General features: G+C 55.4%; 2 protein-coding genes and 1 pseudogene across 3 annotated transcripts; 1 reads left to right on the top strand and 2 right to left on the bottom strand.

The window, feature by feature from the left end:
* Positions 1–3,413: 3,413 nt before the first annotated feature.
* Positions 3,414–8,804, bottom strand: LOC310910258 (NAD(P)(+)--arginine ADP-ribosyltransferase 2-like; annotated as a pseudogene). The gene is made up of 3 exons: positions 8,725–8,804; positions 3,858–4,636; positions 3,414–3,499 (listed from the first exon to the last, which is right to left on the bottom strand). The product of its transcript is annotated as an NAD(P)(+)--arginine ADP-ribosyltransferase 2-like (transcript).
* Positions 8,805–8,934: 130 nt separating this feature from the next.
* LOC310910169 (erythroblast NAD(P)(+)--arginine ADP-ribosyltransferase-like) lies at positions 8,935–17,062 on the bottom strand (the record flags this gene model as incomplete). Its single annotated transcript, XM_083862627.1, has 4 exons — positions 16,968–17,062; positions 11,038–11,174; positions 9,640–10,403; positions 8,935–9,020 (listed from the first exon to the last, which is right to left on the bottom strand). The coding sequence occupies exons 3-4, from the start codon at positions 10,367–10,369 to the stop codon at positions 8,935–8,937; spliced, it is 816 nt and encodes a 271-aa protein (XP_083718753.1). The 5' UTR covers positions 10,370–10,403; positions 11,038–11,174; positions 16,968–17,062.
* A 38-nt stretch (positions 17,063–17,100) lies between these two features.
* Positions 17,101–25,233, top strand: LOC310910069 (sphingomyelin phosphodiesterase 5-like). The gene is made up of 9 exons (XM_083862514.1): positions 17,101–17,254; positions 18,472–20,107; positions 20,427–20,499; positions 21,356–21,496; positions 21,900–21,989; positions 22,501–22,564; positions 23,128–23,293; positions 24,074–24,968; positions 25,014–25,233. The coding sequence occupies exons 2-8, from the start codon at positions 18,710–18,712 to the stop codon at positions 24,167–24,169; spliced, it is 2,028 nt and encodes a 675-aa protein (XP_083718640.1). The 5' UTR covers positions 17,101–17,254; positions 18,472–18,709; the 3' UTR covers positions 24,170–24,968; positions 25,014–25,233.
* The last annotated feature ends 156 nt before the right edge of the window (positions 25,234–25,389 follow it).

Below are 25,389 nucleotides of genomic sequence, written 5' to 3'. Positions count from 1 at the left end.
GCTCCATCCCAGGGTGTCCTGGTTTGTCCCCACCACAGTCCAACTGCAGCTCAGGTGGCATCAGGGAACAGCCTGAGGACAAGAAGGCTCAAGGGGGACCCCAGCCAGGATCAGAGGAGGCAGCCAGGTGAGGTTGGGTCCTGCTCCCAGAAAGTGACCAAGGAAGAGGAAACGGCCTCAAGGGAGGTTTAGGATGGATATTGGGATAATTCCTTCCAGCAGGGCTGGAGTCCCCACCCCCAGGGGGGGTGTAATGCATGTATGTGGCACTTGGGGACGTGGCTTGGGCTGGCCTTTGCAGCGCCATGAGCGATGCTGGACCCGGTGGGCTCAGAGGCTCCTCCATCCAACCTAAAGGATTCTGTGATTCCTGGATGCCCAGTCCATGGTGGCAGCTCCTGACACATCCTGGCAGCCCTGGACAGTATTTCCATATTCTCCCTGGAGAGACATTCTCTGCTCTTCCTTTGCTGCTCCCAGGGCTCTCCTGTGTTAGAGAGTTTTAAGAGCAGCTTTTAAGGGTTTTAAGGTGGCAAAGACATCAGCAGAAGCAGGTTTGAAACAAAATCAAAACCACAACGAGTTCATTGGCAAAGGTCACTCTGCTGCCCCCACTCGATGGTTAAAGACACAGAGAAAACAATCTGATACCAATCAATCTAAACCCAAAATCACCCCAGGCTGACTCACTCCCAAATGTAAGGGGCTGGAGGATCCCAGAGGAACATTCCCGGTGCCTTTGCTGCAGCTCCCACGCATGGGGACCTGTAGAGTTTGCAGCAGGTGCTGCAGGCACAGGTGGGGCCCAGGGCATGCACAGGTGCAGGGACAGGTGAGAAAATCAGGTGCAGGACCTGTGAGAAAATCCCCCCCTTGACTCAGGGGAGGGTCGGTGCCTCTGCAGCAGAGGGACGGCAGAGCTCCAAAGCTCTCAGGACAGCATTCACAGGTCACAGCAGAGCTCCAAAGCTCTCAGGATGGCCTTCACAGATCACAGGAGAGTGGACTTCGGCCATCATCGTTTTCCATCCCAGATGCAGTTTAGGGTAGGAAGTGTCTTTGAAAGTTTGACAGTGAAAATGTTCCACTTGGCTTATTCTTCAGGCAAGAAAAATAAGTTCCCAAGGCTGTTTGTTAAAGGAGGAGCTTGTTATCCAGCAGGAATTCCTGGGAGCAGAGTTCCTGATAAGCTCCAGAGGAGCTCAGGGCACATGCTGCTTGTTGGGGACTGATGGCATTTCTGAGATCACAGAAAGGTGTGGGGGTTGCAGCACCCCAGCTCCATCTTCCACTTGTCTGTTCCCAGGGCTCCACATCCCACTGCTCTGTTTGCAGGGCTCCACCTGCAGACTTTCCTCACCCAGGGCCCCCCAGCTCCCTCTCTGTCCCCTGTTCCTCCCCCAGGGCTGTCTCCTGCTCTTCTCTGTCCCCTGTTCCTCTCCCAGGAGTCCCCAGCTCCCTCTCTGTCCCCTGTTCCTCCCCTAGGGCTCCCCAGAATCTCTCTCTGTCCCCTGTTTCTCTCCCAAGGAGAACATCCCCTGTTCCTCTTTGTCCCCTGTTCCTCTCTGTCCCCTCTTCCTCTCCCAGGGGTCCTCGGCTCCTTCTCTGTCCCGTCTCTGATTTGCAGAGCAGCTGCTGGCTTGAACAGCCCTGGCAGCTTCTCCTTTCTCCTGCCCTCAGGATTCCACCCTGCTGCGGCCTCGTTCGTTTATTTTGGTAAACCCCTCCCCAGCACCTGTCGTGTTGCTGCTGTCCCCGTCCCACCCCTGAGGCCTGGGATGTCCCTGTGTCCCTCAGCCCCGAGGCTGTGAGGGTAGTGAGGCCCTGGCACAGGTTACCCAGAGAATCTGTGGCTGCCCGGTCCCTGCCCATATCCAAGGCCAGGTTGGGTGGGCCTGGAGCAGCCTGTCCCAGGGGAAGATGTCCCTGCCCATGGCAGGGCTGGCACAGGACGGGCTTTAAGGTGGCTCCATCCCAAACCATTGCAGAGCCCCAGGGCCGGGATAGGGCGGGGTGGGCACTCGGCAGCGCCTCCAGCTCGTGCTGCCGCCTAAAGGTGGCACCCGAAACTGCAGCTGAGTGGGCGGCGCAAGCGCAGTGAAGCTGTTCGACCCTGCTCGCTGCTGCCCTCCGGTGGGCAATTCCCGAACCACAACGCCACGGCGAGTTCAGGAGCTGTACGGGCTACAGAGAGAAACTCCCCCGATTTGAAAGAAAAAAGAGGTTCCTGAGCAAAAAAACAGGTTTTTACAGAAATGAATGGGTGATGGTGCCTCTGTCCCCTTTTTCTTTATATTATTTTTCGTTCTTTTTCTTTCTGTTTGATTTTGTTCTTTTCCTCCCTATACCTCTTCTGTTGCATTGCCTCAAATCAGGAACTTTGGAACTGGCCTCAAACTGATTGTTCATCCTTTTCTATTTGCTCTGAGGGCCCCCCCCCCGCCCCAGCTCCCTCAGCCACTCCTGGTGCTCCAGATCCTTCCTGAGCTCCATCCCTTCCCTGGACATGCTCCAGTCCCTCCAGGTCTTTCATGAGGGACTGCAGTGAAAAGGGAGTGCAGAGGAAAAAGGCAGGAACTCCACTGCCTCTCTGAAGATCGAGGTTTGAAAAATAAAGCTTTAAATTGCCTCTAACAAAAACTACAGGAAGTGCTTTATTTTAGGAAATGAGGTGCTCTGCAGGAAGGGAATTAAAAAAAGAGCTGTAGCAGATACATCAGATGAGCAAGTGGCAAATTTTGATAAACTTTTGATAGGCCACACCAGCAAGGATGAAATTTCTGATGAATGTTTTATACACCAGGCAAGCAAATAGCAATTTTTTCCCACTCCACACAAGCAAGCAGGAATTTTTTGGATACATCAGGCAAGGCAGCCAAGGAGATTTAGGAGGTGACCATGACATTGCCACTCCCAAACCCCTCTGTCAGGAAATGCCCAACTGGCCCCAGGCGCTGCCCAGTCTCGGCTGTCCTTGCTGTCCTGGCAGCTCCAGCTCTGCCCTTGCTGGTTCTGCTGGCTTTGTATCCCTCTCTCCTGGGCAGCTCTCAGAGGGCCTTCCCCAGGATGGACCCCTTGCTACAGTGACCTTGGTGGCCACAGTGGCTGTGGTGGTCATGGCAACCTTGGTCACCTTAGTAACCACGGTAGCCATGGTGGCCTCAGTAGTTACCACAGCGGCCATTGTAGCCTCATGGGTCACAGTGGCCACAATGGCCATGGTGACCATGGTGCTTCCAATGCCCAGAGTGGTCATAGGGGCCAAAGTGGCCACAGTGGCAACAATGGCCACAGTGGCCAAAGTGACCATAGTGGCCACAGAGGCCTCAGTAGCCTTGGTGGTGTCATTTCTCTGCAGGTCCTTGTTGTCTTTGTGGTCATGGTGGCCACAGTGGCCTTGGTGGCCTCATGGCTCAGAGAGTTCTGGTGGCCACTGCCATGACCACAGTGGCCAGGAGAAGCCTTCCAAGGTGGGGGGAGTTCCTGGAGAGGCTCCCACCTGGGGACACGAGGAGGGGCATCAGGGGCCATGGGGTGAGAGGGGTGAGAAGTCATGGGGGAATCAGGAGGGCCATGGGGGGAGGGACAGGGGCAACCAGGGTCCCCTAAGGGTTTGGGCGGTCAGAGGGGGGCCATAACAAGGTCCCTGTCCCCTGTGCCCAGCCATGGATGGCCTTGTCTCCGCCAGTGGGTGTCCCCCACACTGGATGTTCCTGTCCCTCTCACCTGGCACTGAGTGTCCCCACCCCCTGTGCCCCGCACTGGCTGTCCCTGTCCTTCTCCCCAGCACTGTGTGTTCTTGTCCCCTGTCATCACTGAGTGTCCCCAATCCCCCCAGGTTGTCCCCATGATGTCACCTTTCAGCCACTCGCAGTTGTAGTTGCTGGAGTTCCCGGTGGAGTGAAGTTCAATGTGCACTGTGTTCCCTTCCTTACTGACACCAGTGACCTTGAAGGTCTCAAAGGGTGGGATCAGCACCTCCTCCTCCTCTGGATACATGGAGAATTTTTGGATGTCCACGCCGTGGTATGTGTGTACCCGGAATATCGTCACATTCTCATAATCCTGGGCCACCTCTTCACTCAACGAAGTCGACGCAAATTGACCAAAGCGGACTTTGTCATCTTTGTTCACCTTGTACTAGTACCTGCTCACCCCCTGGAACACATCCTGACACTTGTCCAGGTGTCTCAGCTTCTGGAGGGCCTGGGTCAGCAGGAAATGCAGTGATTTGAAGTGGAATTCATTCTGGTATTTCCAGCTGGAGCTTCCGGCCTTATGCACGGCATCGTTGAACTGCTTGTACAAGTTCAACTCCTTCATGGTGTAGGCCATGAGGGCAATGGCCTGGTCTGGGGCAAGAGGGGATGAAATGGATCCCCGCTTCTGCCACTGGGCCATGGCTTTTGCCCAGTTCTCTTTAAATATCTCATTCTTGAGGAAATCGGAGCTCTGATTCTGGAAATTTCTTGGTCATGTTAACACTACATTTTAGGTACTGGTCATCAAAGGAGTTCCAGGCCATATCCAGGGGCTCCACATTGATGGCCACGGTGGCCATGGTCATTGCCAGCAATGCCAGGGTGTGAGCCAGGGGGCCATGGAGAAGAGAGGCCACGGGGACCAGTATGGGACACTGCGGGATACAGAGGGGGCATTATGTGATACAGGGAACCCACTGGGGGACATCAGAGGATGCTGAGGGGACACTGAGGGGTCCCAGAGGACACTCATGAGACACAGGGGGACACGGGGAGGACATGGGGAGGAGGCCTCCTTGGTGAGGGGCTGGGGAGGTAAAGTGGGGTCAGCCTGGGGAGGTGGGGCAGCACCAGCCAGGAGACCCCTGGACATGTCCTAGGACATGATCCTGAATCCTGAGGTCACTCCTGGAGCCCCCCATTGTCCCCAAGGCCCCCAGAACCCCAATCCCACTCCCAGTCCTGTATCCCTCCTCATAGTGTCTTCTCAGCCTCCCTGCAGGACCCTGACTCAAATCGTGGCATCACTTCCTGACCCTCCCTCCCCAGAAACCCCAGTGTCCCCCAGCACCCCAATATCACTTCCAGAGTCTGGTGTCCCCCCAATCCCAGTGTTTCCCAGTGCCTCTATTACCCCAATCCATCTCCCAGTCCCTTGTACCCCTCGCAGGGACCCCATGCCCCGTGCCTGGTGTCCCCCATTGTCCCCCTTGTCCTGCTCCTATACCCCAATCTCACTTCGTCTCATGAGATCCTCAGTGGCCCCCCAGGACCTCGATCCACATCCCATGTGCTCCCCAGTGTTCCCCAGTATCTTACTGCCACTCCCACAGCCTTGTGCCCCCATCACTGCCCCCAGACTATCCCAGGACACCAATCCCAGTCCAGTGACTCCCCCCGTGTCCCTGCAGACCCCAATCCCTCAGTCCCTTGTCCCCCTCCCAAGGGTCCCCAGTGTTCCCCCAGACCCTGATACCAAAATGGGCTGGAGTGAACTCCCAGACAGAACTGGAGGGATCACAAAGCCAGAATTCTTTATCAACTCAGACTCACAGCGGATCTCTCCTGGTCCTGCATCTCAGTGGAGACTTTTCCACATGTAATCTGTCATTCCTAATTATACATATTCATAAAATTAGCTTCTTAGCTAACACAAACCCAGCAATTTTCCTGGAAATAATTTGCATGGCTCTGCCTCTCTCCGGAAATCCTCTTGTTGTCCTGGAGAGTTCCTAAAAAGGGATCTGAGTGGTCATTTTCACAGAGTGCCCCAATAGCTCAGATGACCTCAACTCAAACTTTCACTTTTGGCCAGCGCTGTTCCTTCTGTTACAGGACTTGTCAGAAACCCCACTGGAGTTCCCTTTGTCCTTCACCACTTGTTTATTGTCCTGTGTAAATACTTTTATATCCTTTGATAATTTTTGTTGGTCAGTCTTCAAGCCCTACCCAGCACCTTCAGCATGTGGGGAAAAGCCAGGCTATGGAAAGCCAAGTATCCACAAAACAGCCTTGAAACTTTATTTCAATGAAGGCACAGAGCTTCCACGGCAGTACCCCCGTGGGGTTTCTCTCTCTCGAGGTTTCAGAGGACACAGCCTCCTTTTATCCCAAATTCTCAGCCACACGTTGCCCTCTTCCTTTCCCCATTGGCTGAGGCACAGGGAAGGTACAGTATATTTGTATATTTATAGGATGCCTTGGAGTAGCTGCCTGGAAAAGAGTACAGACATGACTACAAGAATAAAAGCAGAGATTTATTCAAAGTCTTCAATAGAGACACCTGGGGCAGGCAGAAGCCTCCGAGAGGCTACACACAAGATGGACAATGGTCAGGAGTTTTTCATACAGTTACAGGTTTGGTCTATTTACATATAAGGGGTTAATTCTGCAATTAAAGCTTCAGGAAATGAAGTCATATTCCCCCAGTTTGCTAGCACTCCAATTCATTTTTGTTTATACTTTTCAGGGCCTGAGACAGTGAAGTGTCCCTGAGTTTCAGGCCCAGAGAGGAATTATTTTGTCTGGATAAAATGAGAGAACAGCAGCTGACAGGTTGTGGAGTTTTAGAGTTACACACTAAAGCAGTACAGGATCTGAAAAATAGAGCAGCGAAATCCTAAGGCATCATATACACAGGGATGAGGTTCCATGTCAGCTGTGTCTCCTTTTGAGGCTGCACAGCCCCAGCTCCTGCAGCCTTGCCTGCTGAGAAAGATGCTCCAGTGCCTTCATCATCCTCACAGCCTGTGCTGGACCTGCTCCAGGATCTCGACATCCCTTCTGTCCTGAGGACTGCAGAACTGGACACTGCACTGGACAGAGCTGGACATGGCACTGGACAGAGCTGGACACGGCACTTGGCAGAACTTGACATGGCACTGGAAAGAGCTGGACATGCAACAGGAAAGAGCTGGACACAGCATTGGGCAGAGACGGACACAGCACTGGGCAGAACTGTGAAGCAGGACTTAGGTTTTATTAAGCTTCTTGTCAACAGAAGAGCTGACACCTTCTGAGGGGATGCAGGTCTGTCTCAGTTCTGACAACCCCACAAGACACCTTCTGGACCACTTGGACCCACCAGAGTTCCTGACTTTGTGTTGATGGGGAAGGTGCCTTGAATCCAGGCATTTTTGTGTTGCTTTACATTTTAGTGTCTTGTGAGTGGGCCATCCCTTTCCATCTGGGACAGCCATGGGGAGTGCGATCTCCCAGGCTGAAAGGAGACACGTACATGAGGGTTAGGGAAGTTGTAATTTTATACAGGGAATTATTTCATCTGGGAAGTTTATTAATGGTTTAAGTTTTATGCTCTGTTTTGTTTAGTTTATGGGGCTTTTTTAAAAATTCCAAATTGAAGTTCTCATTCCCAGTTTGTATACTCCACCCCCCCAGTTCTTAACCCTTTGTCCCTTCAGGGAGGGTTGGGAGATGGAAATGGCTAAAGGGTGCAGAAGTGCTACCCACCTCCTGCCATCTCCCATCTCCTTCTGTCACCTTCTCAGGATGGGTCCATGCAATCCCATTCTGAGTTCTATCCTCACCCATGTCCCACCATCTTTCAATCCTATCCCACTTCTGTTCTCCACACAAAATGGCATCTGCCCCTGAAGGGGAACCATCATTTTGAATTCATTCCCACCGTCCTTGTTTCCCACCTTTGCATCAGGTCCCTTCCCGGCAACGGGTTCCACCCTTCCATCAAGTATCACGCCCATGTCGGGATTCTCCCCCTTCATCGGGAGGTCCCTCTCCAGCATGAGCCTTGCCTCCTCTGATCTGGCCTTTTCCAGTTCCTGCACATCCAGAACCGTAAATTATGCCAGCCAGAATGCAGCCATCTTGGCTGCCAAGGGCCCAGAACACCAGGCCTTGCTGGTTGGCCAAAAACCTTGCTCTGCTGCTGTTTGGCATGTTTCCTCTTTGGAGAAATAGAATGAGACACTGGAGCCCTTTGCATGCTCCATGTGGGGTGCTGGTTCTGGGATAGGAGTGGGGTGGGCACTGAGCCCTTCCCACCATGATCACTGCCAGCTCTGGGCCCCAGCACAGAGAAGATGTGGAGCTACTGGAGCAGGTCCAGAGGAAGACACGGAGAGGCTTCAAGGGGTGAAGCCTCTCTTCTGTGGAAGCAGCTGGGGGTGTTCAGCCTGGAGAGCGATCCAGGGAGGCATCAAGTCCCTTTCCTGGCTAAAGGAGCTCCAGGAGAGATGGAGAGGTGTTGGAACCCTGGAGGCTGAGAATTTCAGGCTTTTTGATCTGACAAGTGCTGACCCTCAGGCAGGCACCGCATTTGACTTGAGGCCTTGAGGCTTCTGAGATTGTGTGCTAGCACAGGGATTGTGGGTGTGTAGTTAGAATGGTGTTGTGTGATCTCACAGGGTGAAAACTTAGTTTTGGGGTTATGGTATATGGCAATGTGTGTGGGCCAAGATTCAGGGTGTTGCCTGAGTGCTTCTTCTTCACCTTCTTCTTCCATCTTCTTCATGGATCTGGGTGGCTTTCTCTAACTGGGTGAAAGATGTCCACATTGCAAACCTCGAATGGTCACTATTGGGTCAAAAAACATAAATAATATAGGTGTAATTTTGGTATTGGGTAATTATCTTTTAAATAGGCTTGGTGAAAGTTAGAGGCCCTCCATTTTGCTGTTTTTTTCCAAATTCTTTAATGGAATTGTTTTGGGAGAATTTTTAATAGAATGGCTTTGCACAATGGCCTTGGTGGCCACAGTGGTCACAGTGGCTGTGGTAGTCCTGTGGACCAAGGGGTCTTGGTGATGATGGTGGTCACAGTGGTCTTGGTGGTTATAGTGACCATGGTGGCCAGAGTGGCAGTGGTGGCCTTGGTAGCCTTGATGCCCTCATTTCTCTGGGGGTCCAGCTTGTCTTGGTGATCGTGGTGGCCACAGTGACCACCGTGACCTTGGTGACATTGGTGGCCTCGTTGCTCACAGGATCCCGGTGGCAACTGCCAGGGCTGTGGTGGCCAGGAGGAATCCTCCGAGGTTGAAGGGGGCAATGGAGACGCTCCCACCTGGGGGACAAAGAGGGTGGTCAGGGGGACCATGATGGGGCATTAGGGGGAGTGAGAGGGTTGGGGATGGCCATAATGGGGGATTTGAGTTGACAGAAGAGACGGGGCCATGAGGTGATAGGGTGTTGAGGGGACCACGGGAGTCAGGGGGTCATGGTGGGCTTAGGGGTGACAGGGGTCAGGGGGATTCAGGGGGTGCCATGGAGGTGACAGGGGGTGACAGGGGTACAGAGAGTGCCATGGGGGGTCCCAACCCAGCTAGGTCCAGCACACCAGGCCTGTCCCCACAGCACTGCTTTTGGTGGGGAGGGACAGCACCGGAACAGGGCCATCCCTGTCTCTGTCCCTGTCCTCCCATGGCACTGGTATCCCTGTCTCCCCCAAGATGTGAGGGTCCCCATCCCTGTGCCCCATCGTGCTTGCTCCAGTCCCCATGCCCACAATGGGTGTCCCTAGACTTGGTGTCCCCAGCACTGGAGGTCCCTGTCCCCACACTCTCAGTGAGCGCTCCTGTCACCCAACCCCAGTGAATGTCATTGTGTCCCCTGTGCCCTGTCATGAGTGTCCCCATACCCACAGTGGGTTTCCCCTCCCCTCAGGCTGTCCCCTGTGGTGTCACCTGGCACCTCGCAGTCGTCGAAGCTGCAGGTCCGAGTGGAGCGGAGCTGGATCACGGCTTTGTCCCCTGTCTCTTTGACTTGGGTGACCTCAAAGGTCTCGAAGGGTGGGATCAGCACCCCCCAGCTTTGTGAATTGTCAGAGAAAAAGCTTATATCCACGCCCTGGCACGTGTACACCTGGAACAATGTCTCCTTCCCAGAGCAGTTCCCAGTTGTTTCGTTCAGTGACATTGATGCGATTTCACCGAACCGGAGGGTGTCACCACGTTTTGCCTCAAACTGGACCCCACACACCTTCTGGAGAATCTCCTGACATGCCCCATTCTGAGCATCCCTCAGTGTGGCCAGGGCCTGGGTCAGGAGGACATGAAGCGTTTTGAAGTGGAAGTTGTCCCGGTATTGCTGGTAGGAGCGCCCAGCCATGCGCACGGCATTGTTGAACTCCTTGTACATGTCCTTCATCGTGTAGGCCACGATAGCAGTGGCCTGCTCTGGGGACAGAGGGGACTCAGGTGGCCCCCGCCTCTGCCACTCAGCCGCGGCCTTCACCCAGACCTGGGCGAACAGAGGGTTCTGCTGGAACTCAGAGTGGTTGAGGGCCGGCGACAACTCAGTCATGGCACGTCCGTAGCCAGTGTGAGCAGAGATCTGCCGGGGTGTCACCTTGATGGCCATGGTGGCCATGACAATTGCCAGCAGTGCCAGGGTGTGAGCCAGGGGAGAGGCCATGGCAGGGAGAGGCCAGCAGAAGCAGTGTGGGACACTGGGGGACACAGAGGGGACACAGAGGAGACACTGAAGGGATGCAGGGAAGGTTCCTAAGTGAAGGTCTGGGGAGGTGAGTGGGGTCAGCCCAGGGGGAAGGGAGGCACTCCTGTTTGGGAGATCTCTGGACATGTCTGGGCTCCCTGATCCCCAGTCCTGGGGTTACTTATGCCTCCTCAGTGTCCCCATTCCACCAGAGACCCCAGTCCAAATCCCACAGTGCCATGTCTTCCTGTCTCCCAAAAGCCCAATCTTACTCCCAAAATCAAAGTCCCCTTGACCCCCCCAAAATCCTGACCCAAATCCTGGGGTCACTCCTTGAGACCCCCAGTGTCTCTGTTGGCACATCCCCAGACTCCAATTCCACTCCCTGTCCCCATTTTCTTCAGTGTTACCCCAGGACCTCAACCCAAATCCAGGCACCATCCCCTGTCCCCCAGTGTCTCCAATGCCCCCCATGACCTCAATCCCACTCCCACCATCCCATGTCCCTCCTCACTTTCCTACAGAGCACCCCATGACCCCAATCCCAGTCCTGTGACTCCCCCAGGGTCCCCTCAGGAGCGCAATCCAGATCCCACAGTCCCCTGTCCACCCCCAAATGTCCCCAGTGTCCCCCCAGCCCCTGATACCGAAATGGGCCGGAGTGAACTCCCGGACAGAACTGGAGGGATCACAAAGCCAGAATTCTTGATCAGCTCAGACTCACAGCAGATCTCTTCTGGTCCTGCAGGCCGAGGGGGATTTTGCCTTGGGGTATTTATCCATCCTAATTATACATATTCATTAAAATGGGCTTCTTATCTAATACAGATACATCACTTTCTCTGGAAATAATTTGCATGGCTCTTCCTCTTTCAATATTTTTTTATTGTTCTGGAGAGTAATAAAAATGTAATTTCCTGGGGGTCATTTTCACTGAGTGGCCCAGTAGCCCAGATGATCTTGCCTTGAACTTTCACTTTTGGCAGGTGCTGCTCCTTCTGTGTTACAGAAGTTGCGAAAAATCCCTCACTGAAATTCCCTTTATCTTTCTCCACAGCTTCCAGCCACCTTTGCCCTGCTGTATCCACACTTAAATCTTTCGATGTTTTTTGCTAGTCTGTCTTTAACCCCTACCCAGCACCTTCAGGGGAACTGAAACTTTCCATTGTGTCTCTTATTTCTGTGAAAAACGAGTTTCACTCTCTTAGAAAAATTTATAAGTTTAATAAAAAAAATAAGTACAGACTATTTAGGAGACAGAAAAGCAAAGGTATCGTGGCCGAGGGTGGCTCACCAGAAAAGCACACTCACTCCTTCAAAATCCTCATTTTTAAGGATTAATGTTTTACATGTGCATTTTTTTCAAACATTCCTTTGAGTCCAGATGTTCCCTTGGGTTTTGGCCCTCCTTCCTTCAAAACTTTGCCCCATTGTACTAAATTAGCATTTTATTAGAAAAAGTCCTTGTTGGCACCTGGTAGTCTTTCTGATACCAGAAGATCAATAAATTCTTTCTTGTAGCTTTTGTTTCACCTTTGCTGTCTCGATCTTATCAATTTCAGGAATGTAGAAAGGATTCTCTCTCTCTGTCTCATCAGGTTTGGGCAGTTTAGATATTACAAAGAGAAAAAAACTTGTCTTTTTACTGTTAACACTATGTTACAATCAAAAAATATATTCATCACCTTTCTAAACTCTATTAATAAAACATAATACTGTACAATTATACCAAGAGTATTCGTTTTCATATTTGTGAAAAGCCAACTTTATAATATGCATTTATAACATTTCTCAGCCCCCCAGGATCCCAGTCCCCCCGTCCCATGTCCCCCCCAGTGCCCCCCAGCCCCACTCCCCACTGCTCACTCAGTTGCTGTCACACCTCACACACCAAACAGGGTCCCCTATCAGATGACATACTTGTAGGCACCCCAAGCCTGGGGATAATCTCCTTGGGAAGTGCCTGGGTGATTTCCCTGGCCTCGTTGGTGTGGCAGAAGTTCTGGACCCCAAAAAAGAGATCCACCAACACCAGGAGATACCTGAACCCTTGTTGGCCTTTATTGCTTCATTTCATCAGTCCCATGAAGGCAAAGCCATTAGAGTCCATAGCAGTTCGCAAAAGCCTTGTAACATAAAGTCTCTAAGTGCCAAGCAAAAGCAGCAGCCCCAGCAGCAGCAGAGGCCTCAGCAGTCTGTGTCCCGTGAGCGTTTTATCAGTAGCAGTTGTAGCAGTAGCAACAACAGCAGCATCAGTGTTTTCGTGAATCCAGTGTGTTTGTGTCTTCTGTAAGTAGTAAATTTTAATTCTGTTTTTAGCCAGTTGGGTACATACACGATTTTTCTACATCCTTGCTGGACCAATCCTATGTTAAGATTGATGTCCATTAATTTTCATAAATTCTTGAACAAATTCTATGTATATAGTTCTAATTGTTCCATCTAGGAATTTCTAGCAAGGCTACATTATTTTTATTGTGACTTAGAATTTAACTAACTTTGTAAAAGGCAATTTCCTTGAACTATAAACGAGGTACTAGGTTTCTTTCTTACCTACTAACACAGACTCTCTTTTTAAGGCACTTAAAAATCCTCTATTTAAGGCAACACTAGTATTTCTATTCTTGTCTGCCTGGATTTATATATTTTAGATTTTCTGAAGGTTCTAATTCAATTCTCACATCTCTGGGCACTCCTGGGCTTGTATGGATTTGGCCCAGGGGGATTCATACTCCCACACTTTCCCCTTTGGTGCAGTTTCGGTCACAGCCGGCAGGGGCGCTGGTGACTCCTGGTGGGCGGGGCAGGTGCAGTGATTCTCCTGTGGCTGCAGGGGGCGCTGTGGTGTGAGCTCAAGAAGCACCCAGTGATATAGAGAACTTGTAACTAAATTTAAACAGATTTTAATTTGCTGTGTAATCAAGTGTGTTAAGAACAGATAGTCCTTCACCACACAAAACCAGGACCTTGCTCATTTGTTGAAGAATGATAAGTATAAACCAGTGCTCAAAAACTGGAAAAAACTGGATTTATAGTTTAGACTGTGCCCAGGAGCCTTGGAGGTCAATGAGAGGCCAAGACAGTCTGTGCAAAGACTGGGCTCATCCAGAGGACTCCTGAGGAAGGCTATTTTACTTTATACTGAGGAGATAGGGAATGTTTTAAAAGGAGTAAAGAACAACATAACTCACCAATGGTGAGATGCACTCTTTGCATAGTCCCCTACCACCACTGGGATCTCAAACATGTTGTGTCATCCTACAAGTGCTTTTGATTCTAGTCTGTATAAGTTTTGTTTTATTATTGTTTATGTTTATTTGGATTGTTCAAATAATGAAGTATATGAATGGAATGATCCCAATGATTGAAGCACATGAAAACGCAATAAGAAGTATCCCAGTATTGCCTAGAAGACAAAAGAATTTTCCTTGGTCTAAAAAAGAGGGGTCTGATATAGAGAACATGTAACTAAATTTAAACAGATTATAATTTGCTGTATAATCAAGTGTGTTAAAAACAGATAGTCCTTTGCCATACAAAACCAGGGCCTTGCTCATTTGTTTAAGACTGATAAGTAGAAACCAGTGCTCAAAAACTGGAAAAAAACTGGATTTGTAGTTTAGACTGTACCCAGGGGCATTAGAGGACAGCGAAAGACTGTCTAGGACTGTCTCTTGTCAAGAGACCAAGAGGGCCTGCACAAAGACCAGGCTCATCCAGCAGACACCTGAGGAAGACTATTTTGCTTCATCCAGAAACCCCTGCATGAGACCATCAGGAGACAATGGGCAAGCACAGATGGACAAACAGCTGACTAACATACGAAGCAAGAGTAGGCAGGGGTAGGTTCTGAATATGTATAGGTAATGTTGAAACCTTCATTAATTTGTGTGAGTTTAAGTGCATTTCAACAGAGCGCTTGCTCTCATCCTTGGCAGAGCCATCCCCGTGCGTTTGGGTGCTGAGTAAAACGCGTTTGCTTTATAACCTTTGCTTGTGGAGTCTTTGTTCTGCCTCAACTGTGGGCCTGAGAGAATTGTAGACTGCTTAGCAGCTGCTAACGTTTTCCCAAGGAAAAGTTTCTCAGGACAGCTTTTTCTCAAAACAGACAGGTTTTGCATTCAGGGATCCTCCTGATAAGCATTCACACCGGTAAAACTTTCACCTGTTGAACTTTCACCTTTTCCAGCAAAGCAGTTCCCTGAAAACAAAGGTGTTTTCGTTACAGGCAAATTAAAGTTTTAATTTTCAAATGGCGACCTGCATGAGGTGGACACCTGGCACAGCACCTGACATGGCACCTGGCACAGAGCCCTGGAGAGCACCTGGCACACACCTGGAATCTGGCACAGCACACCTGGGACACACCTGGATGGACACCTGGCAGCACACCTGGCACAGCACCTCTAACAGCACCTGGCACACACCTGGATGACACCTAAAACAGCAGCTGGCACAGCACCTGGCACGATCCTGGCATGATCCTGGCACAGAGGTCTGCATGACACCTGGTGTGACACTCAGGATGACACCTGGCACGATCCTGACCTCTGGACAACACCTGGTGTGACAGGATGACACCCGACATGCTCCTGACATGACACCTGACAGGACACCTGGCAACACACCTGGAACCTGGCACAGCATCTGGAACACACCTGGGACACACCTGGTTTGGTACCTGGCAGCACACCTGGCACAGCACCTGTAACAGCACCTGGCAGACACCTGGCACAGACCTCTACACAACAACTGGCACACACCTGGAACCTGGCACAGCATCTGGCATGATCCTAGTACAGTACCTGAGATGACACCTGGCACAGCACCTGGCACAGTATTGGGAACAGTACTTGGCACAGAGCGCTGAACAGCGCCTGGCACAGCACCTCCTATGATCCTGACACACCTGGAACACACCTGGCACAGCACCTGGCATGATCCTGGCAGGATACCTGGCATTGAACCTGGTACAGTACCTGAGACACGCCTGGCACAGGACCTGGCCTGACCCTCCCTGTCCCCACACCCTCCCCTTGCCCAGTCCAGGTGCTCCAGCTCAGGTGAGCCTGACACACCTGGGCACACCTGGCCATACTGGGAGGGGTCAGGGCCATACTGGGAGGGGTCAGGGCCATACTGGGAGGGGTCACGCCATACTGGGAGGGGTCACAGCCACACTGGGACGGTTCCCGCGCTTTTAGTTTCGTTTTTGGCCGCGGATTTTTTTCTCTTTCGGTTCCTGGAGGCGACGGCGACACCGAGGTCACTTTTTGGGTGTTTTTTTGGTCACTTTTTGGGGGTGTTTTTTGTCACTTTTTGTGTCACGTGACAGGGGATGTGGACAGCTTTGGGGACGGGGACAATGAGGGGACAGGGTGTGGCAGGAGGGGACAGGATGAGAGGACTGGAGGGGACAGGGATTGGACAGAGGGGACAGGAGGTGACAGTGAAGGGAAAGGGGGTGGCAGGGGGTGACACAGACCGCGATGTGGGGGTTTGGGGACAGGGGCCACCCCCAAAGAGGATTCCTCTCTTCCTCCTCCTCGGAGCCACCGCGGTGACAAAACCGGTCCGGCCACCCTTGCGGGGCCACCTGCGGGGCCACCAACGCCACCGAGGCCACCCCGCGGGGGTGGCGGCGACGGGAAGGGCGGGCGGATGTGGCTTTGTCACCTGATGTCACCACGGTGATGACAACGAACGGTGGTGGCCCCGGGGCGAGCGGTGGCGACCCCCAGGTGACCCCCGGGGATGAGCGCATGCAGGTGAGGAGGTGGCCGAGGTGACAAGTGGCGCTGGGAGGGGACACGGAGGTGGCCCAGAGGTGGCTTTTGTCACCCCCCCGGGCCATCGGGGCCACCGCAGGGAGGGTTTGGTGGCCACGCCCGTGAGAACGCGGCGCCGGGGGCGACAATGGCGGGGACATGAGGGACAGTGCCAGCACCCTGGGGACAATGGCAGGGACACTGGGGGGACACTGAGGAGGGGGAACTAGGTGGGCACTGGGGACACTGGGACACTTCTGGTTGGACACTGGGGGGGACATGGGGAACACTGGGAGACACTGGGGGGACATTGGGGGACACTGGAAGGACACTGGGGGGACACTGGGAGCCCCTCCTGGGGACTCAGGTGACACAAATTCCACCCCGTGGGTGTCCCCATGGCCGGAGGTGCCACCACACCTGGCCTGAGTCACGTGTGGCACCTGTAGCACGTGCCAGCCCTGCCACCCACGGCACTGAGGGGACAAGGGACAGGCCAGGGGTGTCCTGTCAGTGTCCCCCAGTGCCCCCCCAGTGTCACCAGTGTCCCCTCCCAGTGCCCCCAGTGTCCCCCCAGTGTCACCAGTGTCCCCCCATCCACCGTTTGGTGCCACCAGGCTCTAGCCCATGCTGGCCTGGTGACACTGCCAGTGTCCCCAGGGTGCTGGCAGTGTGCCCAGTGCCCGCCCAGAGGGGTCCCAGTGTCCCTCCAGCGTCCCCAGTGTCCACCTAGTGTCCCCCAGTGTCCCACGCTGGGAGTGAGCAGCTGCAGAGTCAGGCAGGTGTCACTGCCTCAGGTGAGGCTTTACCTGTCCAGGTGAGGTGTCACTGTCCAGGAGAGGACCGGAAGTGCTGGGAACCTGTCAGGCCAGACCAGCCGGACAAAACTCACCTGGCCAAGGGGCGGGGCCGGGACTCACCTGGATGGAATTCACCTGGACAGGATATGGGCCAGGTCTCACCTGTCCAGTCTCACCTGTCCAGGTTCAGGAGCCGGGACTCACCTGGCCAAGGGGCGTGGTCAGGACTCACTGTCTGGTCTCAGCCTTGGCTGGGTCCCGGTTCCCCCTGACCCCCCTTCCGAGCCTGGGGACAGGTGAGTGGGGACACGAGTGGCTCTGGAGGAGCCCTAGGGACAGGGGACAGTCCTGGGGACAAGGGGGACAGTCCTTGGACAGAGAGATAGTCCTGGGGACAGGAAGGCAAACGTGGGGACAGGCCTGCAGACGGGGACAAGGCCAGTGGCCATGGGGACAGTCTCAGGGACAGTCCTGGATCCCAGGGACGCGGGGGATGGCCCTGCCCGGGGACAGGGGGAGAATCCCTGGGGACAGAGGGACAGTCCTGGGGACAGGGGAACAGTGCTGAGGACAAGGGGACAAACCTGGGGACAGTCTTGTGGACAAGGGGGGCAGTCCTGGGACAGAGGGACTTCCTGGGGGCAGGAAGACAAACCTGGGGACATGCTTGGGGACAGGGGGACAAGGCCAAGGACAGAGGGACAATCCTGGGGACAATCCCAGATCCGGGGGACATGGGGGATGCCCCGGCCTGGGAACAGGGGGACAGTTCTGGGGACAGGGGAACAGTCCTGGGACAGAGGGACAAGCCCGGGGACAATACTGGGGACAGGAGGACAAACCTGAGGACAAGGGGACAGTCCCGGGGACAATCCCAGGAACAGAGAGACAGTCCTGGGGACAGGGAGACAATCCCTGGGGACAATCCCAGACCTTGGGGACACGAGGGATGGCCCTGCCTGGGGACAGGGGGACAATCCCTGGGGACAGGGACAAGGGGGATGGCCCTGTCCGGGGACATTCCCACGGTGGCAGGCGGCGTGTGGGGGAGGGGACAGCTGCTGGCCGCTGGAATTTCCCACGGTGGCCGCCAGGACGGTGGGGGAGGGGCACGGGGACGTTCCCACAGTGGCGGCCGGGCTGGAGGGGGAGGGGACTCCCGATTTTCCCACGGTGGCACAGGGGACATGGAGGGTCCTGCTCCATCGGTGAACATTCTCAGGACACAGTGACATTCTTGGTGACAGAGTGACACTTCTCAGTGACACTCTTGGGGACATTCTCGGTGACAGGGTGACACTCGGTGGCATTCTCAGGACAGAATGACATTCTCAGTAACATTCTCAGGACAGGGTGACACTCTTGGTGACAGTGATACTCCCGATGGCATGGTGACACTCTTGGTGGCACTCAGTGACACAGTGACTTTCTCAGTGACATGGTGACATTCTCAGGGTGACACAGTGACACTCTCAGTGTCCCCTCCCCACTGACCACTGCCTCTCTCCCACAGGCCACACCCACTGTGCCCGACCTTCCGGACCGACCCCCAGTGACCTCGGTGACCCCAGTGCCCCCAGTGACCCCAGTGACCCTGCTGACCCTGCTGACCCCGGTGACCCCACTGACCGCAGTGACCCCAGTGGCCCTGCTGACCCCAGTGACTCCAGTAACCCCACTGACCCCACTGACCCTGTGACCCCACTGACCCCGCTGACTTCAGTGACCCAATTGACCCTGCTGACCCCTCCATGCCGTGGCCACCTCCGTCCACCCTCCCCACCACCCCCTTCCCCAACCGTGGCGTGGCCGTGGTGGCCACAGTGGCCTCGGCCCTGCTGACCCCTGGCTCCTGGATGCTTGACCGGCTGCTGGCACTGCTGGTGCCCACCACGGCACAGCGGGCGCAGTGGCGCCAGCGTTGGGCTGGACTTTGGATTGCGGTGACCGTGCGTGTCCTGGCGGTGCCAGCGCTGCTGCTGGCGCTGGTTTTGGTGCTCCCGACGACCCTTTTAGGGTTTTTGGTGTGGTTGCCGGCGCAGGCCAAACGCCAGCCAGTGGTTTGTCAGAGTGACCCCGCTGCGGTGACGCCGGGGCCATGGGACGCGCGGCGGGCGCGTGGGTTCACCGTGGTGACGGCCAACGTGTGCCTGCTGCCCAGTGGAATGGCCAGGTTCAGCAACCTGGGCCGGACGCAGCACCGCGCAGAGGTCATCGGGGGCATGGTGGCAGGGGGAGGGGAGGAGGAAGGTTCTGGACACAGGGAGGGGTTGTTGGAGGGGCGGCGCGGGGAGGGGAGGAGGTATGGGGGGGTGGGCGGGGCCACAGAGGAGGGGAGATGGGGTGGAGGAGTGGTGGGTGGGATGTCAGTGCCAGCGGGTAATGGCATGACGAGGTTGGAGATGGCGATGGTCAATCCAACGCCGATGGCCAACTCAACACCAGTGACCAACCCTTGGCCAACCGTTGACTCATTGCCAATGCCGGAGTTGCCAATGACCAACTCAACACCAGTGACCAGCCCAACATCAGTGACCAACCCAATGATGACCAACACAACATCAATGACCAACCCTTGGCCAACCATGGACTCAGTACCAACACTGGAATTGCTGATGACCAACTCAACACCAATGACCAACCCAACACCAGTGACCAACCCAATGATGGCCAATCCAACACTGATGACCAACCCAACGCTGATGACCAACCCAATGATGACCAACCCAACCATGACCAACCCAACCATGACCAACTCAACACCGATGACCAACCCAACAATGCCCAACCCAACCCTGTCCCCCTCTAGATTGCCCCTCACCTCCCCACCTCCAGAACATCCCATACCCCTGCCCAACCCCATGCCCCCAGTGCTGACCACCCGCCTCCCACCAGATGCTGACCTAGTGTGCCTGCAGGAGGTGTTTGACAGCACCGCGGCCGCCACACTGTGCCGGTGCTTGGGCCGGCGTTTCCCACATGTGCTGTGGGGTGTGGGCCCGGGTGGGCTGCGGGGTGGGCAGCTGAAGGTCATGGGCAGTGGCCTGGTGGTGGCCAGCCAGTGGCCAGTACTGGCTGCATGCTTCCACACCTTCCCTGTAGCCGCCCGTGAGGACGCTCTGGCCAACAAGGGGCTGCTGGTGGTGCAGGTGAGGGGACACTTGGAGATGGGGAGGACAAAATGGGTGGGGGGAGTGGGGGGGTGTAAAGGGTGTCCTGGTGGCCCCAGTGTCCCATCATTCCCAGTGTTCCCAGTGTCCCCAGTATCCCTACTGACCCATCATGCCCAGTATCCCTACTATTACCACGTCCCCAGTATTCTCATTGTCCCCAGTGACCCCACTGTCCCCAGTCCCCGCAAGTGTCCCCAGTGTCTCCACTATCACCACTGTCCCCAGTATCCCCACTGTCCCCATCATCCCCAATGTCCCCCCCTGAGGTGACAGGTGTCCGGTGTCCCCTCTCCAGGTGCTGTTGGGGACACGGCAGGGCCGGCGCATCGTGGGTTACCTGGGCTGCACCCACCTGCAGGCACCAGCCAGTGAGTGAGGACACGAGGACAGCGTGGGGACACAGGGGTTGGCACTGGGGGGGTTGGCCTTGTCGTGGTGTCCTTGTCCCCCTGTGCCCATGTGTCCCACAGTGTCTGTGTGTCCATCTGTCCATCTAAGTGTTCGTGTGTCCCCATGTCCCTGTGTCTGTACCCATGTCCATATCCCCATGTCCCTGTGCCTGTCCATGTTCCCACGTCCTTGTTTTCCTGTCCCCCCGTGTCCGTGTGTCTGTGTCCTACCGTGTCCGTGGGTCCCTGTGTCCCCATCTGTCCATGTGTCCCCATGTCCTTGTGTCTGTGTCCATGTCCCCCTGTCACAGTCAATGCCACCATCCATGATGTGCACCTGTCCCTGGTGCTTGGGTGGCTCCTCATGTCCCTGTCCCCATGTCCTTGTGTCCATGTCCACCTGTATCTGTGTGTCTGTGTCCTCCTGTCCCCAATGTCCTTGTGTCCCCATGTGTTCCTGTGTCCCCATGTCCCCCTGTCCCAGCCAGTGTCACCATCCGTGATGCGCAGCTGTCCCTGTCCTTGTCCCCATGTCCCCGTGTCACAGCCGATGTCACCCTCAGTGATGCTCAGCTGTCCCTGTGTCTATCCCTGTCCCTGTCCCTGTGACACTGTCCCCATGTCCCAGCCGATGTCACCATCTGTGATGCTCAGCTGTCCCTGTCCCTGTGTCCCTGTCCCAGCTGATGTCACCATCCGTGACGCACAGCTGTCCCTGTTCCCATGTCCCTGTGTCCCTGCCCCAGCCAATGTCACCATCCATGATGAGCAGCTGTCCCTGTCCCAGTCATTGTTCCCATGTCCATGTCCCCATGTTCCTGTGTCCCTGTCCTAGCCGATGTCACCATCCGTGACCAGCAGCTGTCCCTGTCCCTGCGGTGGCTCCGGGACTTCCAGTGGGACCAGCAGCGCCCTGGGGACTTGGTGGCCTTCGATGTCCTCTGTGGGGACCTCAACTTCGACAACTGCTCCCAGGGTGGGGACACAGGGACATGGGGGGGCAGGGGGAGGGGACAGAGGGGACATGGAGGGATATGGGGGGACACGGGGGACAGAGGAAACACGGGAAGGGGACACAGGGGACATGGAGGGACGGGGGGGCACAGGGAGATGCAGGGGGACACTGGGGACTCTGGAGGGGCACTGGCGGGTTACTGGGGAACACAGGGAGTACACAGGGAGGGCACAGAGGGGACATGGAAGGGTGCAGGGGGAACAGAGGGGACACGGGGTGACACAGAGAGAGGACACTGGGGCAGATGGGGGGACACGGGGACAGCAGGCACAGAGGGGACACGGGGAGGGGACATAGGGGGACACAGGGTGATACGGGGGACACTGGGTGACATGGGTGGGTGACATGCATGCTGTCCCTGCAGGTGACGCCCAGAACCAGCGTCACCCCCTGTTCCAGGAGTTCTGGGACCCTGCCCAGCGCCAGCCTGGCCAGGACCAGCCCTGGGCCATCGGTGGGGACACTGCTGTCACCTCCCTAAGGACACTGCTGTCACCTCCCAGGGGACACTGCTGTCACCTCCCTGGGTCACCCCCCCACTGTCACCTCCCTGGGGACACTGCTGTCACCCCTACTCGGGAACACCGCCCTTACTGTCACCTCCTCTGGGACACTGCTGTTACCTCCCTGGGGACACCCTCCTGCTAGTGTCCCCAAAGACCCCATTGCCACCTCCCTGGGGACACTGCTGTCACCTCCCTGGGGACATCCCCTGCCCTGTCACCTCCCCAGGGTCACTGCTGTCACATCTGCCCGGGGACACCACTGTCACCCATGCCTGGGGACACTGTCCCCTCCCTGTCCCCTCTCTGTGTCCAAGGTCCCATTCATGTCCCTGTCCCTTTCTGTCCCCTCCCTGTCCCCAGGGTCCTGCTGATGTTCCTGTCCTCTCCTGTCCCCTGCTGTCCCCAGGGTCCTGCTGATGTTCCCTGCTGATGTCCCCTGTTGTCTCCTGCTGTCCCCAGGGACGCTGCTCGATTACCTCAAGATCTACGAGGAGCCCGTGTCCACCCCTGAGAGGATGGAGAGGTGACATTGGGGACATTAGGGACATTAGAGACACTGGGGCAACATTGGTGACATTGGGGGACACTGAGGACATTGGGGACACTGGGGACACTGGGGACATTGAGGGACACTGGGGACACTGAGGACATTGGGGACACTGGAGGGACATTGGGGGACATTAGGCACATCAGGGACACTGGGGAGCATTGGGGACACAGGTAGGACAATGAGGACATGAAGGGGCACGGGGGGACACTGAGGACAGGGAGGGGACACTGGGGGGGGGACATTGGGGACACACCAGGGGACACTGGGGACATGGAGGGGCAGGGTGGGGAGGGTCCTACATGTCTGTGTCACCGTGTCCCCTCTGCCACTGTGTCCCTGTGTCACTCTGTTACTCTGTCACTTTCTCTGTAGCCTCGTGTCATTCTGTCCCTGTGTCCCCATGTCCCTGTGTGCCTGTGTCCCTCTGTCACTGTCACTCTGTCACTGTGTCCCCATGGCCCCGTGTCATTCTGTCCTTGTGCCCCTCTGTCCCCGTGTCACTCTGTCATTGTCACTGTGTCCCCGTGTCCCCACAGGACTCTGTCTGACCCCCGCGGCCGGGCTCAGTTCCTGGCGGGTCCCCTCCCGCCCTGTGACCCCACTGTGACCCCTGTGACCCCTCCAGCTACTCCGGCCACTCAGCCGTGGCAGGGCCGGCGCGTGGACAGGGTGCTGCTGCGGAGAGACCCCAAAATGCCCACTGTGAGTGACCACTGGGTGACCACTGACCACTGAGTGACTGCTGGGTGACCCTGAGTGACCCCCCTGGGACCCCTGAGTGACTGCTGAATGACCACTGGGTGAACCACTGAGTGATCCCTGGATGATCACTGGGTGACCCGAGTGACTGCTGGGACCCCTGAGTGACCACTAAATGACCTCACAGTGACCTTTGATTGACCACTGAGTGACCCCTGACTGACCCCTGAGTGATCCCCCAATGACCCGTGGGAGCCTGAACTACCCATGAGTGACCACTGGGTGACTACTGGGTGACCCTGAGTGACCAGTGGGTGACCACTGGGGGACCCCCCCGGGACTCCCCATTGACCCCCAGGAGTGACCCCCCCAGTGACCCCTGAGCGACCATTGAGTGACCCCACAGTGACCCCCCCACTGACCCCTGGGACCCCGAGCTGCCCACCATGAGTGACCTGAGTGACCCCAGAGTGACCGCTGAGTGACTTTTCTGAGATCCCTGAGAGATCCCTGAGTGACCACTGAATGACCCCCACTGATCCCCTCACTGACCTCCGGAACCCCAAACTGCCCACTGTGACCAACCCCTGAGTGACCACTGGGTGACTGCTGAGTGACAGCTGGGTGACCCCTGATTTACCCCCCAGTGACCCCCCCGGGACCCCTGAGTGACCCTGAGTGACCACTGGGTGACTGCTGAGTGACCACTGGGTGACTACTGAGTGACCTCCCAGTGACCCCTGGTGACCCTGTGACCCTGCTCTGACCCTGCTGTCCCCACAGGAGGTGACCGGGTACTCGGTCATCACCCAGCTGGCCACTCTGAGTGACCACCTGCCTGTGGCGCTGCGGCTGCGCCTGGGGCCTGCTGACCTCTGACCCTGGCATGGACACTGGGCTGGACACAGCTCAGACCTGAGAGTGACCACACTGAGTGACCACCTACTCATGGCCCTAGGGCTGTGTCTGGGGCCTGCTGACCTCTGACCCCAGCGTGGACATGGGGCTGAACACAGCTCTGGCCATGGCTCCGGACACAACATGGCTACAGCTCTGACCCCGGGGTGACCACAGCTCCGGACACAGCTCCGGACACAGCACTGGTCACTGGACACAGCACTGGTCACTGCTCTGACCCCGGTGTGACCATGACTCCAGATACTGCACTGAGCCTGTCATGGCCATGGCTCTGGCCATGGCTCTGGACACAGCTCTGACCCCAGGGTGATCGCGGCTATGGACACTGCTCCGGACACTGCACTGGAGGCAGCATTGTTGCTGTCATGGTCACTGCTCTGGTCACTGCACTGGACACAGCTCTTGACCCCAGTGTGACCACAGCTCCGGCCATGGCTCTGACCTCAGTGTGACCACACCACTGGTCACTGCACTGACCCCAGTGTGACTCTGGCTCCGGACACTGCACCAGTCACTGCTCTGGCCACACTGTGGGGGGGTCCCAGGGGTGACCAGGGCCATGATCAGTGGGGGCATTGATTGGGAATTGGGGGGGCATTGATCCAGTATTGATCCGGTATTGGTGCAGTATTGATCGGGTATCGATCTGACTTTGATCAGGTATCAGTCCAGGACAGATCCAGCATTGATCTGGTATCAGGGCAGGATTTGGTACAGTACTGATCCAGTATTAATCTGATATTGATCTGACATTGATCAGGTATTGGTGCAGTATTGACCCAGGTATTGATCTGACATTGATCAGGTATTGGTGAGTATTGACCCAGGTATTGATCCAAGTATTGATCTGACATTGATCTGGTATTGGGGCAGGATCAGTCTGGTACTAATATGACATTGATCTGTATTGATCTGTATCAATCCGTATCGATCCATATTGATCTGTATTTATCTGTATCAATCCATACTGGTCTGTATTGATCCGTATTGATGGTGGGGGGATAGTTTGTGCTGGAATCCCGGAAGTCGCTGCTTTGAGTTGAATTTGGGATTTGATCCCAGCCCTGACCTGCGAGCCAGGAATGGGACTGGGATAATGGGAATGAGATAATGGGATTGGGATAATGGGATAGGGATAATGGGATAACAGGATAACGGGATAATGGGATAACAGGATAATG

The sequence above is a fragment of the Zosterops lateralis genome (assembly GCF_965231275.1).
Source record: "Zosterops lateralis genome assembly, chromosome: 1".
Lineage (NCBI taxonomy): Eukaryota > Metazoa > Chordata > Aves > Passeriformes > Zosteropidae > Zosterops > Zosterops lateralis.
The sequence above is the reverse complement of the archived record's forward strand: the minus strand, read 5'-3'. Positions and strand labels throughout refer to the sequence as shown.

Excerpts from the sequence above, each read along its gene's own strand:
- LOC310910069 (XM_083862514.1), top strand. The coding sequence starts at position 18,710 with ATGCCGTGGCCACCTCCGTCCACCCTCCCCACCACCCCCTTCCCCAAC. Across the intron at positions 21,497-21,899 it reads CTTCGACAACTGCTCCCAGG|GTGACGCCCAGAACCAGCGT; the intron begins GTGGGGACACAG and ends CTGTCCCTGCAG. Across the intron at positions 23,294-24,073 it reads GAGACCCCAAAATGCCCACT|GAGGTGACCGGGTACTCGGT; the intron begins GTGAGTGACCAC and ends CTGTCCCCACAG.